This window comes from Scylla paramamosain, chromosome 11 (genome assembly GCF_035594125.1).
Source record: "Scylla paramamosain isolate STU-SP2022 chromosome 11, ASM3559412v1, whole genome shotgun sequence".
NCBI classification, from domain to species: Eukaryota; Metazoa; Arthropoda; class Malacostraca; order Decapoda; family Portunidae; genus Scylla; species Scylla paramamosain.
This window is the reverse complement of record NC_087161.1, coordinates 20,939,443-20,958,522: the sequence shown is the minus strand read 5'-3', so window position 1 is coordinate 20,958,522 and position 19,080 is coordinate 20,939,443. Positions and strand designations below refer to the sequence as shown.

The following is a 19,080-nucleotide window of genomic DNA, read 5'->3' as shown; positions in this document are numbered from 1 at the left end:
TGACATAAATTGAGGGCCTCCACATCCAAAGAGGGTGTAGCAACAGTCAGGCAGGTTTCTGGATACCACTGTGTGGCACTATTTTCATCCTCCCTCTAACAGTTGGAAATGGAAAAGACCCCCCTTTTGGCACTGGAAAGTTGAAAGTCCTATTTAGCAAAACATTACCATGTCCAACCAGACATCCAGTAGCGTCACTCAGAGCAGTCTCCCATTCCACGTGGGGTTGGGAGTTCTGGTAACAAGTGTTAGGCTCTGGGTGGTTTCAGTTGTATGTTGATTGGCCAAGACAATCTGCCATGTTGTGTTCTGTGTTGCAAGTATGTGCACATCCAAAGGCTCTCCCAGTGTTTCAGGGAATTTAACAGTTTATTATGTGGATTACGTCCATTATACTGATATGACAGTTATTTTATTTACCATGATATCTTATATCAATACCAATGTTAACATGGTTGTTTATGTAATACTTTTGTAACAAGGCATGGTCAAGTTCATTTTTTTTTTTGAAGTTTTAATAATCTAACAAGAAAAGTTGTTTATTAAAATATACTTTACATATCATACAACCATGATAATTGGGTAACAAGGTTTATTTGAATACCACATTGAGCCCTGTAAGTTAGAAATGAAGTTGCAGTTGCAAACATATCCTTGAACTCTAAACATTTTTTCTGTAAAATTCTATTTTTGGCCCTTTACCACTTTTGGACAAGGAGGCCCTCAATTATTAAAAACAAAATGAGCTTTTTGTACAGCTGTCACTGTCACCCAAAAAGACTTTTTTTTAAGCTTAGATGAAATTGGCATAATAACAGCAATGGTTTCTCCCAACAGCTTATGCTCAGCAGCTGGAGGATGTGGTCCTGGAAAACCTGGAATGGTGGAACCAGTTGAGGGACCATGTGGTGAAGCTGCGACACCAGTTGGAGGAGGAAGAGAAGTTGTCTCGCCAGCAACACGTGTGAATGCATTACAAAGATTCTGCTGCTTACACACACACACACACACACACACACACACTTTCATGGCAGTTACAATTCTTATAGAACTGTACCCATTGTCTTAAGGGAAGATTCCAGTTTGGAGCAGATTCCTGGTCTCCCAGTGCTTTCCTGTATTTTTACTTCCCAGTATGTGTCAAGGAAGTGATAAACAATAGTTTTAATTCCCATACACAAGTCTTTGTTAAGATACATTTCATTTGTTCAGAAGGATTTTTCTCTGCTAAAACTGGCATATTTATTTTCTTTCTTACTTTTCAACAGCTGATAGTTTTAAAGAGTTGTATATTATAATAGAAAATTCTTTTTTTTATGGATTCACACATTTCACTTAATTATCAAGTAAGATTTATTATTACTTTAATTTTAAATTGGACACAGTGTTATTCAGTTCACAACAAAATATTTTTTGGAAATTCATAAGTTGAAAATTTCTCACTTCTGAAAAGTTGCATGATTTTTCCTCCCTCATATGTGTCAGTAAATACTTTCAGATGAGTTCAGGGCTCCTTCTCCAAGAATGTGTGGAAAAGTTTGAGATGCTGTCAGAGGTGCTCTACTTACTATTGCTAGTGGCTCTTACTACATTTTAAATGTCATTTTATTTCTTCAGATGGCTGCTGCTATCTTTTTGCTGATATATTTTCTCACTTTTATCTAATCAACAGGGCTTGAGTTTTCTTTCAAGAAACATGACGTGCTAGCTGTTTAATAATCATAGTTATGGAAGGACAGGTGCCTGTAATATCTCAAGGTGAAGAGAACTGTAGTAGCATAACTTCTTTATTTATTCATTTACTTATTTATTGTATTTTTTTATTTTTTCATTTATTTATTCATTTATTTATTTTATTGTATTTTTTTATTTTTCTTCATTTATTGTTTTATTTAGTGATTAATTTATTTATTTTTTGTTTCTAATTAATTATTTCTATTTCTTGATTTTTATTATTATTATTATTATTATTATTATTATTATTATTATTATTATTATTATTATTATTTCATTATTTTTTATTTTATTTTTATCTATTTATTTTTTATTTATTTTATTTATTTATTTATTTTATTATTTTTTATTTTATTTTATTATTGTTTTTTTTCTAGCCTCAGTCTTCTTCAAACTAGTTTTGTCAAGGAAACTACCATAGGAGAAAGTTGAGTGAAGCCTCTAAGCATTTCATAGAGTAGAGAAGAGTATTTCATAGAGTAAAAGAGCATTTTGTACTCATTGTGGAATATGTCAGAATGAACATTTGAAAAGCTGGAATGAGAGATTTTAGATTGTACAGTCATAAAGCTTTGCCACAAGACATGACATTCCTGAGACACATTATTGTTTTTATTTTTAACCATTAAAAAATAAATAACTGGAATCTCACCTTAGGAATTTTAAACTTTGGAAAAAAAAAAATACTTGCATCCTATTCTCTTGATCAGTTGATAAGATAGGAAGTAGCAACAGCAGCACCATCAACAAGAGCTTTTGGAAAAATATTAATCCTTACCCTTCATAATAAGCTTAAACTACTACCACCACCCTTGGACACATTTAGACATGGGAAGTGTACACCAGTGGCTGTGATCACTGCCCCACCATGCATCAGGGCAAACTTATTGTATACTTGGTATATAGCTACTTTAGGATTGTAAGATCTTGTTTCGTACATTTTGATAAGCTAGATTAGGACATTTAATATACCCTATAAGTACTGATTTATCATCCTCATAGGCTTAGTAATGAAAATAAGTGCTGTTGTTTTATGTTCATGATTCTCTAAACTTTGTGTATCTTAACATATGAGTGGTCATAGCATGTGGTACTTTTCGTAGAAATGCTGATCCTGAAAGCTATTAAGTGGTGTACTCTTGCCAGTTTCCAGGTTCTTGTGACTAAAGGTGGAACATGTAATACTTAAAGCTTACTGTGGTACTAATATGTGATCCACTCCATTGGTGTAGTACTGTGATAGTCACACAGTCATAGGGGTGAGGGGAGCAAAAATATATACACACACACACACACACACACACACACACACACACATACACTATATATATATAGACATTTGGGTTGTGAGAGAGGATGTAGATCTTGGTAATGAGTAGTGTGATAGGTATTACAACAGGTGTAGCTTGTGTTTTTTACCAGTCATTTCATTTTAGTTGCAGGGTTCTCCTCTTCTCATTCTTACCAGTCAAGTCCATCTAAAGATTCCTGCCAAATACTCGGGAAGTAATGAGGTTATCTAAACTTGTGTTGCAGGATAATTTATATGATCATTTATGTCCTATGCGGTGAGTGGAAGTATGTTGAGTGGTGTGAATTGAGTGTGTATGAGTAAACTAGGTATGGAAGTGTTCAGATACACAAGTGTATAGACTGGCATCATTTTATAAGTAATATGTGGACTTTGTTTGGAATGTATGACATAATGGCATCCTATTCCATTGTGTATGTATGATGAGATGAGCAAAGCCATGGCCTTTACTTGAAAGACATGTTTGGGAAAGTTCATGTATCTAGTTGCCTCTCTCTCTCTCTCTCTCTCTCTCTCTCTCTCTCTCTCTCTCTCTCTCTCTCTCTCTCTCTCTCTCTCTCTCTCTCTCTCTCTCTCTCTCTCTCTCTCTCTCTCTCTCTCTCTCTCTCTCTCTCTCCAGTCAATTTGGAATACATATAAGGATGTTACAAATCTCCATAGGCTTTTCCAGCAAAAATAAAATTACTTTCATCCAAGGAAGCTGCCAAGTCTTGTCCAAGCCCGGTGTGTCAGCATTGGGCCAACACTTGTGGTGTGTTCTGGCCAGCAGTAACCAGTCCAGTTTACTGCAAGGGTCAATAGGCTCATATTGTGATATTTATGAGTAATATTAATAGTGCTTGAATACATTAGGTCCTCAAGAATGTGCTGTATTTTGTATTTATTAATAGATAAGAGGTCTAGTTTTAGGAATGACATATGAAGTGCTCCACATGATACTGTTTTGTGGCCTATGAAATACTGTAACCAAGATCAACCCAAACATTTTTTTTTTTTTTTTTTTTTTTTTTTCCCAGACTACTGCAGTTTTTTGTGGTCAGATATTGGAGATACAAGACCATCCTTGATTAGTGCAGGTGCAGGTATTAGGTTTGCAAGCTTGTTCAGACTGCAAGCAATTTTCCATGACCCAGTTATAAACTTTGGATGCAAAAGTAACTTGGGTTGCTGCATAGTATTCCTTGTGCTTTAAAACTTTTCTCATTAATGAAACAGCACATTTAAGTATACTTCACAGGTAAAACAAAAGTCACTTTTGAGGTTATGTACTTCCTGAGATATCTGTCCATTGTAGTCAAGAAGGTGACAGATTGTTGTAACTGTTGCAAATGGTGGTGTTCAATGTCAGACTAACATTCCATATTTTATGAGAGCAGAATAGCATATGCCTGTGAAATTCTGTCAGTCTGTTAGTATCAGTTCACCAGCAAGACTCGTGTCCAGCTTGGTGGAATAGTGTTGTTCCTTTCATAGTCTAAATGCTAGCATCAAATAACAACTATAATCAAATCACTAAAGATTTGTTAAGGTGAGGGGAGGTGCTCCCATTGAGCCGTGTCGTGAACAAATTGGCCTGATCCCTTTAGTTAATGTTATGCTCTGTATCAGAGCTCCAGGGGCTCTGTTGAGGCAGCACCCACTGCTCTGTACATATTAATATTCTGTAAAAAGTGGATTAAAATATACTTCAATGCATCTGTCAATCCTAAGAAAAAAAAGCAAGTCTTGAGGAAACACCATCTCACAATTAGGTGTTGTCTGCAAGTCTTGCTTCTTTAATACTCCAGTGTGCTTCACATTTTTATCCATTTATTTTATTTTATATATTTTTATTTTATTTTTTTCTTTATATTGATGTATGTTAACATTTCTTTATCAATATTGCTTGCCCATATCACAGTGGTTAGTCTGAAGCATTAGTAATGTGCAGGTTTTTGTTTCCTTGATTTTTATCCAGTTCTCAACAGCAAAGAGAAAATGTAATTATCCAACAAATCTGAGCCCTGCTTTTTTTACATTTTGGTTTTACTTGCCTTCTTATATACTTTAGAAACTTAATTTAGAGGACACAGCATAGTAACCTGTAATTGTTGAATGTTGCAGATTCTGATGTTCTCTTTTTAACACGAATAAAAGCACAAAGTGATCCATCTTGGGTGTTTGTTCCTTATGGCTGTGGATGCTCTGTGTGGAGCTCAGCATCTGTGTTGTGAAACCTTTAGTCTCCTACATAAACATGATTACAAATAACAATCAAAGTCCTTCATGCAAACCTGAGTTTTACTTCTTTCTAGAAATTTAAGCATGATTTTCATTCAGGATAACTGATTAGTTCAGTGGATGGCTTTGCAGTGACTGAACATTATTTGGCAAACTTAGGCAGTCCATCCCTTTTAGTAACTCGAGTCATGGTAGGTTCCTATCCAGTCTGTCTTTTGTTTTCTATCATCACTTCTGTCTTCAAAATTGACTACCCCCTTTCTTAAACTCAACCTCTACCAAACTTACTGGTAACTGCCAACCCTGAATGATCCTTCATTCTTTCTTGAGACATGCTGCTGTGCAGTTATGTTCACAGTGCTTGTTCTTAATGTTTACCAGTCACCCATTTTTTGCCTTATGGGGGAGTTATCTCACCACCAGGATGGCTTCCTGTCTTCATCTGATGTGTTCTGTGGTGAGGACTACACTGTGCAAGGCCAGTTGCTGGGTGTGATTGAGAACTCAATCTCTTACAGCCAGAAGGAGAAGCAACTCACTTTACTCCTACCCTTAACCCTTGGTCCACAAAGCACACTGGGGTGACAAGCCATACAACAGCCTCTCCTAGTGTCTTTTATCACCAGATCCAAACCCACTTTGTTGCCCCACAAATACAGACTGCAGCAACAGGGCCTTCAATTAGACCACTAGAGGATCCTGATTCGCCAGTTCCCCTCTTGGGCCTTTCTTGTTATTCATGAGCTGCACCTTTCACTGGGATTCCTGAAAGAAATTTCAGAGGAAGAGGCTGGTGCTAGGGTCACCACAGGCAGTGCAGTTTCATCTCTGGGCTTCCTTATCATGAAGCCCTGAGGCACTGGGATATGTTGAAGTTCAGCTTCAGTCCTGCCTTGTAAGGAATTCACCTCATCCCCTGTATCCTTTTAGTCATTCTCCTTTGTACTGATTCTAACGGACCCATATCCTTCTCGTAATGTGGGGACCAGAACTGCGCAGCATAGTCTAGATGAGGTCTGACCAGCGCCAAATATAAATTTAATATTACTTTGGGCCTTCTACTTTTAACTCCTAAAAATTAATCCTAATACACTATTTGCCCTGTTTCTGGCCTCTATGCATTGCTTTCCTAGATGGAGTTCAGAGCTTACTATAACTCCTAAATTTTTTTCATACCTTGAACCTACCAGAGTTTCATTGTTTAATGTGTAACTACTGTGTGGGTTTTCTCTACCAATGCTAATTACTTTGCATTTATTGATATTAAACTGCATTTGCCATCTGTCCATCTATTCGTTCATCCTATCTAAATCTGCCTGCAAGGCAATGGCATCCAATTCTGACCTGATTAATCTACCTATCTTTGTGTCATCTGCAAACTTACTAACATCACTACTAATTCCACTAAGTCACTGATATATATTAAAAACAACAATGGCCCTAATACTGATCCCTGTGGCACTCCACAAATTACATGACCCCACTCAGATTTAGAGCTGTTTATTACAACTCTGTCGCCTGTTGCTTAGCCATGAGAGCCAAGAGAGGTTATGCTGTTAGCTAGCAGTTGTGAATCCACTGGGAAGGCAGCCAAGCTGAACACTAGCTTGGCCCTCATCCTAACCACCAGAGGCAAGGAAACCCAGGTTGTGGTCCAACACGCAGTCTTGACTACCTTGAAGGAGTTTTAGTGCACCAAAATGAGGTGTAACGTAATATTTTCTGTTCTGGTGTCTGGGGGCTTTCTAACAGCTCCTTTCTTCCTTGCAAGAAGGACCAGAGGACAAGATTATGGCTGACTAACCTTTCCAGAGCATTAGTTGGCCATGGTTGGCACAGCTAAGGACTTTGCTTTCATCCTAGCCAACATTAAGGTCATGAGGCATTCCTTTCCCATCTTTCAAGTCAGCAACTAGGTGGACCTGAGGAGATCAACTGTTGATTCTACCACCCTTTACAATGAGGACTGAGTTAAGGAAGCCCTTTGGGTGACAGATAAAGCTTCCTTCCATTCCTTCCAGCAGGTGGCAGCTCAGGTGCTTGCGAACCCCTGACCAGTGCCAGGTACTTTCTTGGTGGACCACAGTCCCTGACCCAGTCCCTTGGGCTCTTTACCCCATTGTCAGCCCACCTCTTCATTCTGTAGCACTGACTTGCCTTCACAGCCAAGGACAAACCAATATCTTAAGCCAACCTCTGATTCTTTCCATAATGCCCAATCCAAGACATTATAGGACAAGTTTTTCACAGATAAGCCTGCATCCTTCATGGAATCCAATGGCATGTTGCCTTCGCCAGACTATGGAGGACTGGATCACCACCTTAGCAGAAACATGGGGTTCTCACCATCCTCAGCAAAGACTACAGAATCCCCTCCTCTGCATAACCTCCAGTCACCTCAGAACCCCAGCTTTCAGATCTTACTCTCTGGGTTCCAAGGTCAAGGCACTGGACTCCAAGATTCCGTTGCTTATAGATAAAGGAGCAATAGAGGAAGCACCTATGACTCCAGGGTTTTATAGACATGTTTTTCTAGTGACCAAAGATAGCAGGTTTCTGTCCCATCCTTGACCTCTTTACCCTCAACCAATATGTGCTCACCACTCACTCAGGATGGAGACTGTGAGAACAATTATGTTGGCAATTCACAGCCACAACATGATGACATCCATTGACCTAAAGGATACTTATTTCCAGATTCCAGTCTCAGACAGCCACAGGTTTCTTCATTTCATCTGGAAGAACTGGACCTCCAGTTCTGGGCCCTTTGTTTCAGTATTTCAAGATTTCATCAGGATGATGGTTTTAATTTCAGAGGTTTCACATCAGTAGGGAATTTGCCTCCACCGTTATTTAGATGACTGGCTTCTGTTAGCACCATCAGAATGGGAGGCTCTCCAGGCGACCAACTATCTTCTCAACTTGTGCTCTCCCAGGGTATCTAAATAAATTGGGAAAAATCTTTTACCCTACCTTAATCAATTACCTTTTTGAGAATAGAGATTCTGTTTCTTCTCAAGATTTTTCTAGCACAGCACTGCCTGGATAACCTGTCTAAAGTGTGTCCTCCCTCAGCATCCAATCTCTCCTTGCAAGGGTTTTGTTAATTCTTTTAGGCCACATGGCATCTCTCATCTACCTGATCCCTAGAGCAAAATAGAAGATGCCAATACCTCAGTTATGGCTCTCCCTGTTGTAAAATTGGCAATCCCATCATGATACCCTTCCAGTTTCCTGGGACAGTGATGTTCTAAAGGACCTTCTGTGGTGGTCAATAGAACCCAGCCTACACGTGGGGTAGTTTTTGCTGCTTGCCTCTCTAGATGTGGCTGTACACTGATGCTTCAAAGGTTGGAAGGCATCAGTTTTATAGAACTCATTAAGTGGTCTGTGGACTCCTCATGAGCGTTCCCTCCACATCAACCTTTTGAAGCTCAAAGCTATTTGTTTCAGCATCCTTCACCTCACAGAATCTCTACACAGCAGTGTTTTCCAGCAATACTGCAGCCCTGTCTTACCAGGCCAGGGAAGGGTGGGACTAGCTCTGGAACACTTAATATGGAGACTCAGAGGATCCTCCAATAGACAGAGGACCACACAGTTCAGACCCTCACCCAGTTTGAGAAGGGATCCTCCAATCTCCCGGCACACTGTTTCACCTGACTAGATCACTTTTATCTCCACAAAGTGGACACTTCATTAGGATGTGTGCAGTCAGCCGTGTAAGCTGTGGAATTACCCTACCGTAGATTTCTTCGCCATGAAACTCAATTTCAGGCTTCCCACTTTTGTGTCACAGGATCCAATGACTACGGACACATTCTTGTACAATTGGGACCACCAGGATTTGTATGCCTTTCTTTCATTTCTGTTGATCAGGAAAGTTTTCAGCAAGCTACAGACTGTCAACTGCACCACCCTCATTCTGATTGTTCCTTTTCAGCCGCAGAGGAAATGGTTCCTAGATATCATACAAGCCTTGGTGGATTCCCCTTCGTGCCTTCCACAGCTGCAACAGCAGCAGCATAATGCATGCCTTGGTGGATTCCACTTCGTGCCTTCAACAACAACAACAATTACTGCTACAGTAGCAGTAGCAGCAACAACAACATAATACATACCTTGGTAGATTCCCCTTGGTGCCTTCCATAATAAAAACAAAAACAAGAGCATCATCATCATCATACATGTCTTGGTGGATTCCCCTTGGTGCCTTCCAAAACAACAACAACAGCAGAAGCAGATAATGATCAAACAAATGACAATTAATAAAAACTAAACTGAACTTCTTTATCAAAAGCACTTGAATTAATCAAAATAACCCAAATCTCCGTGAGTGGTTGTAATAATTTTAATAACAGTACTAAACATTATTTTAACAATATAATTAATGATGATGATGATGATGATGATGATGATGATAATGATGATGATGATGATGATGATGATGATGATAATAATAATAATTAATGATAATAATGATGATAATAACTAACAATAATAATAATGATAATAATAATAATAATAATAATAATAATAATAATAATAATAATAATAATAATAATAATAATAATAATAACAATAATAATAATAATAACAATAACAATAATAATAATAATAGTAATAATAATAATCAAAATAATAATAACAACAACAACAAAACAACAACAACAACAACAACAATAATAATAATAATAATAATAATAATAATAATAATAATAATAATAATAATAATAATAATAATAATAATAATAAATAAACAAATAAAATAATAATAATAATAATAACAACAACAACAACAACAACAACAATAATGTAATACTACATATTACTACTACTAATAAAATATATAAAAAAAAAACATTGATAAGAACAATAACAATAAATATAACAATGGTAATAATAATAATAACAATAATAATAATAATGATAATAATAATAATAATAATAATAATAATAATAATAATAATAATAATAATAATAATAATAATAATAATGATAATGATAATAGTTATAATAATAATGATAATAAAGGGAAGAAAAAGTATAGAAGGAATGTCGACACTATAGGTGATTGCCGCCATTTCCGCTATTCGCCACGCATTTCTCCAGCCACAACCTGGACGGCACCCATTTGTAGAATCTGGTTCACTGGAGACGCCTGCTTATTCGCGGTAGGCTTCTTTTTGTGTTAATATTTAATGCCACTTATTTTTGTACTAGCGAGAAAGAATATTAATGGTAAATAGGTTATGTACTGAATAACGAAAGCTCGTGTCTGTGCCCTTGGTACAATCTCAAAAGAAAATAAAAATTGTTTTGGTGTGTACTAGGTAAAAGTACCGGGAATTGTAAGATACTGGTAAAGGGAATAGCAGAATACTAGAAATGGCAAGACAAGAAACTGCTGAGGAACTGGGAATGGTAGTGTTGGGAATGTTAAGGTGCTATGGATGGTAAGGTAGTTATGGCCGCCGATTTGTTGATCTCACCATATGCAGTTTTCGGTTTTATTATAGTATAAGCCATTACACACTACGTGGTAATAACCTACCTCATTTTGTTCTTCTCACTATTCACATCATTTCTAATGATTACACTACTTGTCGGAAATTAATAATAACGCCACAATAGGCCTGGGAATGCACAGCGCTCTCAACTTTTTCAAAGTCCACAGGTAAACATAAAATAATGGTGTATTGTTGCCTGAACTTCAGTTGTTAGGTTAGGTTAGGTTAGGGTTTTATTATAGTTTAAGCCATTACACACTACGTGGTAATAACCTACCTCATTTTGTTCTTCTCACTATTCACATAATATCTAATGATTACACTACTTGTCGGAAATTAATAATAACGCCGTGGGCCGTGGGTAGAGATTGGGGACATTGGCTTAAACTATAAATTTACCAGTTTTTTTTAACGGTTACACCATACGGCGGAAATCAATATTAATGTCACAATAAAATGTTGACACCACCTTATTTCCAAAGTTCATTCTCTTCATACTTCAGCTGTGCTTAGACTGCGTTCGTTCGTGTGTTGGTTCATGGGCAGAGTAGTGAGCAGGCTCCAGAGATCATGACGCGTGAGACATCACTTTCTTTTGCGCCAGTAATGAATTACCTCAATGTTTCTGGCCAGTGCCAAGATAGCACGTTACCTTGTAGACAGGAAAGGGTAATTTATTTATTTATTTATTTATTTATTTATTTATTATTTAATTAAATTAATTAATTAATTAATTAATTAATTAATTATTATTATTATTTTTTTTTTTTTTATTCTGTCACCTCATTCTCCCACCTACAATCAGCATACACTGAAGTTCTGGCAGGTTATTCCAGTTGTCAATAAGTAAAGTCTTCATTAGGTCTGCAAATTTGCTGCATTTCCTCAGGTACTTGTTAACAAGTAAAGTCTTCTCCAGGATCTGTAATAATGTCATGGTTTTCATCATTTAATCTCACTACACATGGAAAGTAAATCCATTTCTTGTGGTACTCATGGTAAATGGTTTGGAGGCTTCTCTTGGATGTCTTCTCTGTACTCCCAAAATTGTAACTGACTAAAGGCATTGTGTTTAAACTGTCATATACACTCCTTAACTACTGGCAAACAAACTATCAGTAAGCAGGCAGTTGGGCTTATTGTGTCAGTTGAACCTTCAGAAGCAATCCGTTTATCATAAACGGTTCCTAAACTACCAGTAAACAAATGGTTAGGTGCTACAATGTAAAATATCATCTGGCCATTGTTTGGTGCATTGGAACCATAAAGAGGGAGTGGTGCATTAGGACCAAGTATGTGGTGCATTGGAGCTTTATACATGATGCATTTAGACCAAGGGTTGGTGCATTCAGGCAGTGGTACATTAAGACCATGAACCATCTTTGCAGACACCATGAAGTGTCCACATGGGCAGTGAACAAGAGAACATGGAGTTATTTTTACATTACGAGAGCACAGTGTCATGTTACGTTTCAAGAACATGAAGGTAGCTGATAGTGACTGCTGAATTATCCTAAGTAAACACATGATGAATGGCGAGTGACCACACAATCACTGGGCACCAGATGTAAGTTCTATAGCAACACTACAGGCAAGATGTTCCTTTGGTGTACTAACTCCTCCAGCTCTTTCGATGAAGGGCAGCTTTGTTGGTCAGGACTATGGGGTTACTGGTGCACTATGCTGCCTTTCTGAAGTTTGAGTGACCTGGCAGGGAGTGAGGCTAGGCAAGGTCACAACCTGGTCACCTTACCCTGTGCGCGTTAATTAAACCCTACCCACCCACATGCAGAGCAAATGGTTCTGTCCTGGGTCCTGTAATGTAGTGCTCTCATGCCTTCACATTACCCTATACGTTTTTTTCATTTTTGTACTTTATTTATTTATTAATTATTTTATTTTATTTTATTTTATTTATTTATTTATTTATTTATTTATTTATTTATTTATTTATTTATTTATTTATTTATTTATTTATTTATTTATTTATTTATATATATTTTTTTTTTGGGGGGTGGGGAATTCTAAGCATGAAATAGCTATTAGTGTGTGTGTAGACTGAGAATGCCTCAGTTGCAAGCTTAGGTGGTTTATGAGGGAAAAGGTTTGACATTAAAAAAAAAATTCCCCCCCAAAAAAATAAAAGCAGCCTAATTGGGTCTTTCTTGGGTTTAAAAAAAAAAAATTTGGTAAATTTGCAGTTTCAACTAATACTCTCATCCTCATTATCTCTTTCACTATAGCCAACAAGCTTAGGGGCCTGGTGGGAATGTGCCAAAATTAGGCATTTTTGACATTCCTGAAAAAAAAAGTCTGAGGATGACAAACATCATATTTTGAAAAAGGGAATTTTCTACACTATCCTAACTTAACTAGGGTTAGGTTTAAGGTCACTAACTTAACATTACCTAACCTAACCTCCTAACCCCCACCATAAGATAAACTAATGTAATGTAATATTTAGTAACCTCATACATTGTCAGTCACCACTACGTACCAACAGTAATTACTTAACAAAAAATATCTAACGAAAAAGTTGAGGGAACTGGCTGTAAACTGCCAGTTTGTATATTCATAGCCAGCACACATCTCATTTCCATAGCCATAGTCTAACTGATGCAGCACAGATAGTCCTGGGTGCTCCTTGCTCCTCTAAACATACATGCCTATATGTGATTGGCTGACAAATCATGTGACCTGATTCTCAGCAAGTAACCCCATGTCATCATAGGTCTTAACACATGACTCAACATCACATCACCATCACATATGCGCATCACTGATAACAAACATACAAATACACTCAGTATCCTACGAGAGATGACTGGAGGTGGATCTAAGCTAGAGTTGACTTAAACCTTTGAAATTCTCATCTGAAGTTATTATTGATTTCTAATTGGGTAAAATGGGGCTAGAAATGCTCCAAACAGTGAGATGTAGACCCTGCAAAGGGCTGTAGTTATGTAGAGTGTATTGGTTGAAACTGCAATAATAACCAAGATATTTTACATATCAAAATTTAGTCTTATATCATATTGATGAATGAGGTGTATATATGTACATATACATAAAAAGATGTAAAAGTAGTCAAGCATGACCCATTCATTTCCCTTACTGTACAAGATAACACAGGCTTTGTCCAACTGGACCAACTTGTATCAGCATGACCTAAACAAGTCTCTGTTCTTCATTAAAAGAAAGTGTCAAAATCTTTCAAGATATAACTCCCCTTGTGATTTCTAGCACTTAACCTAAAACATCTCCAATAACTTTGCTTCTTCATCTTTCCCCTCCTTTATTTCAACCAGGTGGCACCACTGCTATCACATCTATTTCTAAAGCAGAACTTTTCACTCAAACCTTTGCTAAAAACTCTTCCTTGGATGATTCGGGGTTTGTTCCTCCCTCTCCTCCACCCTCTGACTACTTCATGCTACCCATTAAGATCTTTTGTGGTGATGTTTTCCATGCCCTTGCTGGCCTAAACCCTTGAAAGGCTTATAGACTGATGGGGTCCCTGCTATTGTTCTCCAAAACTGTGCCTCCATGCTTGCACCTTGCCTACTCAAATCCTTCCTACTCTATCAACTACCTTTCCTTCTTGCTGGAAGTTTGCCTAAATTGAGCCTGTTCCCAAAAAAGGTGACCATTCTATTCCCTCAAATTACTCTCCTATTGCTTTAATTTTCTACCTCACTAAAATTTTGAATCTATCCTCAAAAGGAAGATTTTTAAACATCTATCACTTCACAACCTTCTATCTGATCACCAGTATGGGTTTTGTTAAGGCAGCTCTACTGGTGATCTAGCTTTCCTTATTGTGTTCTGGTCATCCTCTTTTAGGGATTTTGGTGAAACTTTTGCTGTTGCCTTAGACATATCAAAAGCTTCTGATAGATTCTGGCACAAAGCTTTGATTTCCAAACTACCCTCCTACAGCTTCTATCCTTCTCTCTCTGTAACTTCATCTCAGGTTTCCTTTCTGACCATTCTATTGCAGTTGTGGTAGACAGTCGCTGTTCTTCTCCTAAATCTATTAACAGTGGTGTTCCTTGGGGTTTCATCCTGTCACCAACTATCCCCTCTTCTTCACTGACACTTAGCTGTTACCCTCTTCTACACTGAACATCCTCAGTCTGTCCTTAACTTATGATCTAAACCAGGGGTTCTTAACCGGGGGTATCCATACACCTTGAGGGTATGGGAACCAAAGGCCGGGGGTCTGGGACTCGATTTCTGGGTACTGGTAGTTTCCCCCTCTGCTAGTGTGATGCGCGCGCTACCCTACATGACGGCGGTTGACTCTTTCCAGTGTTTTAAATTTGGCCGTTGTCATCAGTTGTCAGTTGAGCTGTTGGCGTCGTGGAGAGAAGACTATTTTTTCCGTCCACTATATGGAACTATAACTTTATTAATTTTGCTTTCAGTAAAAAAAATAATAAAATTATCAATGGTTATGTTTTTATGTAGTCGAGGGACTAAAAACTTGCACATTTATGTTCTGTTCTTTATTTATTTTTTTTTATAATAAAACGGAACTATAACTATTAATTTTGCTTTCAGTAAAAAAATAATAAAATTATCAATGGTTATGTTTTTTCCTAGTAATCCCTATCTAAAGTACAGTAAATTCAAGCGATTGAAATACACGTATCTGGAAGACATACTGGCAAATAATAGGATTGGTGATAATTATTTGAACAGTCAAGTGAAGGGGGTATGGGACCATATTCGACAATCCATTGGGGGTATGGAACCATCAAAAGGTTAAGAACCCCTGATCTAAACTGAAAACTTCACATCCCATCTTTAGCTAAAACAGCTTTTATGAAGTTAGGCATTCTGAGTTTTTCTTATCCCCACCCCAGATGCTACCTCTGTACAGAGGCTTTATCCATTCATATATGTAGTATGCTTCACATGTATAGGGGGTTCCACTCATACCACTCTTTTAGACAAGGTGGAATCAAAAGCTTTTTGTCTTATCAACTACTCTCCTCTAACTGACTGTCTTCACTGAACGTTTCCCTTTGTGTCTCACAACACAAGGGGGCAGTCACAGCCTGCCCTCTAAAGACAACTCTCTTCCTCCACACAAAACTATAAGCACCTAATAACACACACACCCTTCACTCAAAAATTTCAAAATCATCATGGCGACTCCTACACCAGCCTCGGAGTCCCCATCTGGGGAGGCAACCATAAATATCCCCAGGTTGGACTGCCTTTCTGTCGACGACCCTAAGTGTCTTGACATCCCCCTCAACTTTTTCTTCATTAACTTCTGCAACATTCACGATCTAAGATCTAATTTTCAATCTGTAGAACACTACCTCTCCTCTTCTAAACCTCATCTTCTTTTCCTCACTGAAACTCAGGTGTCTGAGGCAACTGACAGTAGCCCCTTTTCTGTTTTCTCCTACTTTCACTATCCTCATTTTGGATCCAAAGCTGGATGTTGCATTTATGTGTGTAATGACTTAACCTGCTCTTGTGCCCACACTCTTGAATCTTCCAAGTTTTCCACCATCTGACTATGACTACAGAGTCACTGAAACTAGATTTATCTGTGTTGTATACCTTTCACTTAACTCCTCTGACTATAAGAAATTCTTTGACTACTTAACTTCCAAAGTGGAGCACATTCTGACCCTCTTCCCATTTGCAGAGATCTCCATTCTTGGAGACTTCAATGTTCACCACCAGCTTTGGCTTTCTTCTCCCTTCACTGACCATCCTGGTGAACTAGCCTTCAACTTTGCTATCCTCCATGACCTAGAGCAATTGGTGCAACACCCTACTCGTATTCCTGACCATCTTGGAGATACACCCAACATTCTTGACCTTTTCCTGACCTCTAATCCTTCTGCTTATGCTGTCACCCTTTCTTCTTCGTTGGGCTCCTCCGATCACAATCTCATATCTGTATCTTGTCCTATCGCTCCAATCCCTCCTCAGGATCCCCCTAAGCAAAGGTGCCTCTGGCGTTTTGCCTCTGCTAGTTGGGGGACCTGAGGAGGTATTTTGCTGATTTTTCTTGGAATGATTACTGCTTCCGTGTCAGAGACCCGTCTTTGTGTGCTGAGCGCATAACAGAGGTGATAGTGTCTGGCATGGAGGCGTACATTCCTCATTCTTTTTCTCGACCTACACCTTCTAAATCTTGGTTTAACACAGCTTGTTCTCGTGCTATACATGATAGAGAGGTGGCCCACAAAAGGTACTTGAGCCTTCCATCACCAAAATCTCATGCACTTTATATTTCTGCCCGGAACCATGCCAAGTCTGTTCTCCAACTAGTCAAAAACTCCTTCATTAACAGAAAGTCAAAACCTCTCAAGATCTAACTCCCCTCGTGACTTCTGGCATCTAGCCAAAAATACCTCCAATAACTTTGCTTCTTCTTCTTTCCCTCCTTTATTTCAACCAGATGGCACCACTGCCATCACATCTGTTTCTAAAGCTGAACTCTTTGCTCAAAGCTTTGCTAAAATCTCTACCTTGGACGATTCTGGGCTTGTTCCTCCCTCTCCTCCACCCTCTGACTACTTCATGCGACCTATTAAAATTCTTCGCAATGATGTTTTCCATGCCCTTGCTGGCCTAAACCTTCGGAAGGCTTATGGACCTGATGGGGTCCCTCCTATTGTTCTCCGAAACTGTGCCTCCATGCTTGCACCTTGCCTAGTCAAACTCTTTCAGCTCTGTCTGTCAACATCTACCTTTTCTTCTTGCTGGAAGTTTGCCTATATTCAGCCTGTTCCTAAAAAAGGTGACCGTTCTAATCCCTCAAACTACTGTCCTGTTGCTTTAATTTCCTGCCTATCCAAAGTTTTTGAATCTATCTTCAACAGGAAGATTCTTAAACATCTATCACTTCACAACCTTCTTTCTGATCACCAGTATGGGTTCCGTCAAGGCCGCTCTACTGGTGATCTTCTGGCTTTCCTTACTGAGTCTTGGTCATCCTCTTTTAGAGATTTTGGTGAAACTTTTGCTGTTGCCTTGGACATATCAAAAGCTTTTGATAGAGTCTGGCACAAAGCTTTGATTTCCAAACTACCCTCCTACAGCTTCTATCCTTCTCTCTGTAACTTCATCTCAAGTTTCCTTTCTGACTGTTCTATTGCTGCTGTGGTAGACGGTCACTGTTCTTCTCCTGTCACCCACTCTCCTCTTATTATTCATTAATGATCTTCTAAACCAAACTTCTTGTCCTATCCACTCCTACGCTGATGATACCACCCTGCACTTTTCCACATCTTTTCGTAGATGTCCAACCTTTCAGGAAGTAAACATTTCACGCAGAGAAGCCACAGAACACTTGACTTCTGATCTTTCTAAAATTTCTGATTGGGGCAGAGCAAACTTGTTATTGTTCAATGCCTCAAAAATTCAATTCCTCCATCTATCAACTCGATACAACCTTCCAGACAACTATCCCCTCTCCTTCAATGACGCTCAACTGTCCCCCTCTTCTACACTGAACATCCTCGGTCTGTCCTATACTTATAATCTGAACTGGAAACTTCACATCTCATCTCTAGCTAAAACAGCTTCTATGAAGTTAGGCGTTCTGAGACGTCTCTGCCAGTTTTTCTCACCCCCCCAGTTGCTAACTCTGTAGAAGGGCCTTATCTGTCCATGTATGCAGTATGCTTCACATGTCTGGGGGGTTTCCACTCATACTGCTCTTCTAGACAGGGTGGAATCAAATGCTTTTCGTCTCATCATCTCCACTCCTCTAACTGACTGTCTTCAGCCTCTCTCTCACTGCCGCAATGTTGCATCTCTAGCTGTCTTCTACTGCTATTTTCATGCTAACTGCTCTTCTGATCTTGCTAACTGCATGCCTCCCTTCCTCCCGCGGCCTCGCTGCACAAGACTTTCTTCTTTCTCTCACCCCTATTCTGTCCACCTCACTAATGCAAGAGTTAACCAGTATTCTCATTCATTCATCTCTTTCTCTGGTAAACTCTGGAACTCCCTGCCTGCTTCTGTATTTCCACCTTCCTATGTTTTGAATTACTTCAAGAGGAAGGTTTCAAGACACTTATTCATCAATTTTTGACCACTGCTTTGACCCTTTTATGGGACTGGCATCTCAGTGGGCATTTTTTTTTATTGGATTTTTGTTGCCCTTGGCAACAAAAACATACATAAACAAAACATAAACAAACAAACAAACAAAAAACTCCTACATAAAAAAAAAACTTCATTTCCATAGTATTGCATCTCTTGTTATTTTCTTCTGCTATTTTCATGCCAGCTGCTTTTCTGATGTTGCTAACTGCATGCCTCTCC

The 19,080-nt window shown here is 38.4% G+C and overlaps 2 protein-coding genes across 2 annotated transcripts in view; both read left to right on the top strand.

Moving 5' to 3' along the window:
* Window positions 1-5,196, top strand: part of LOC135105059 (kinesin-like protein KIF2A) — a 103,581-nt gene extending 98,385 nt beyond the window's left edge. Inside the window, 1 exon segment of the mRNA XM_064012996.1 lies at window positions 838-5,196. Coding sequence (XP_063869066.1) covers window positions 838-968 — 131 coding nt within the window. The 3' untranslated portion in view covers window positions 969-5,196.
* Window positions 5,197-10,329: 5,133 nt separating this feature from the next.
* The window catches only part of LOC135105058 (uncharacterized), a 47,831-nt gene continuing 39,080 nt past the window's right edge, over window positions 10,330-19,080 (top strand). Inside the window, exon 1 of the mRNA XM_064012994.1 lies at window positions 10,330-10,440. The gene's annotated coding sequence lies outside the window, so the exon portion shown is untranslated. The remainder of the gene's footprint in view (window positions 10,441-19,080) is intronic.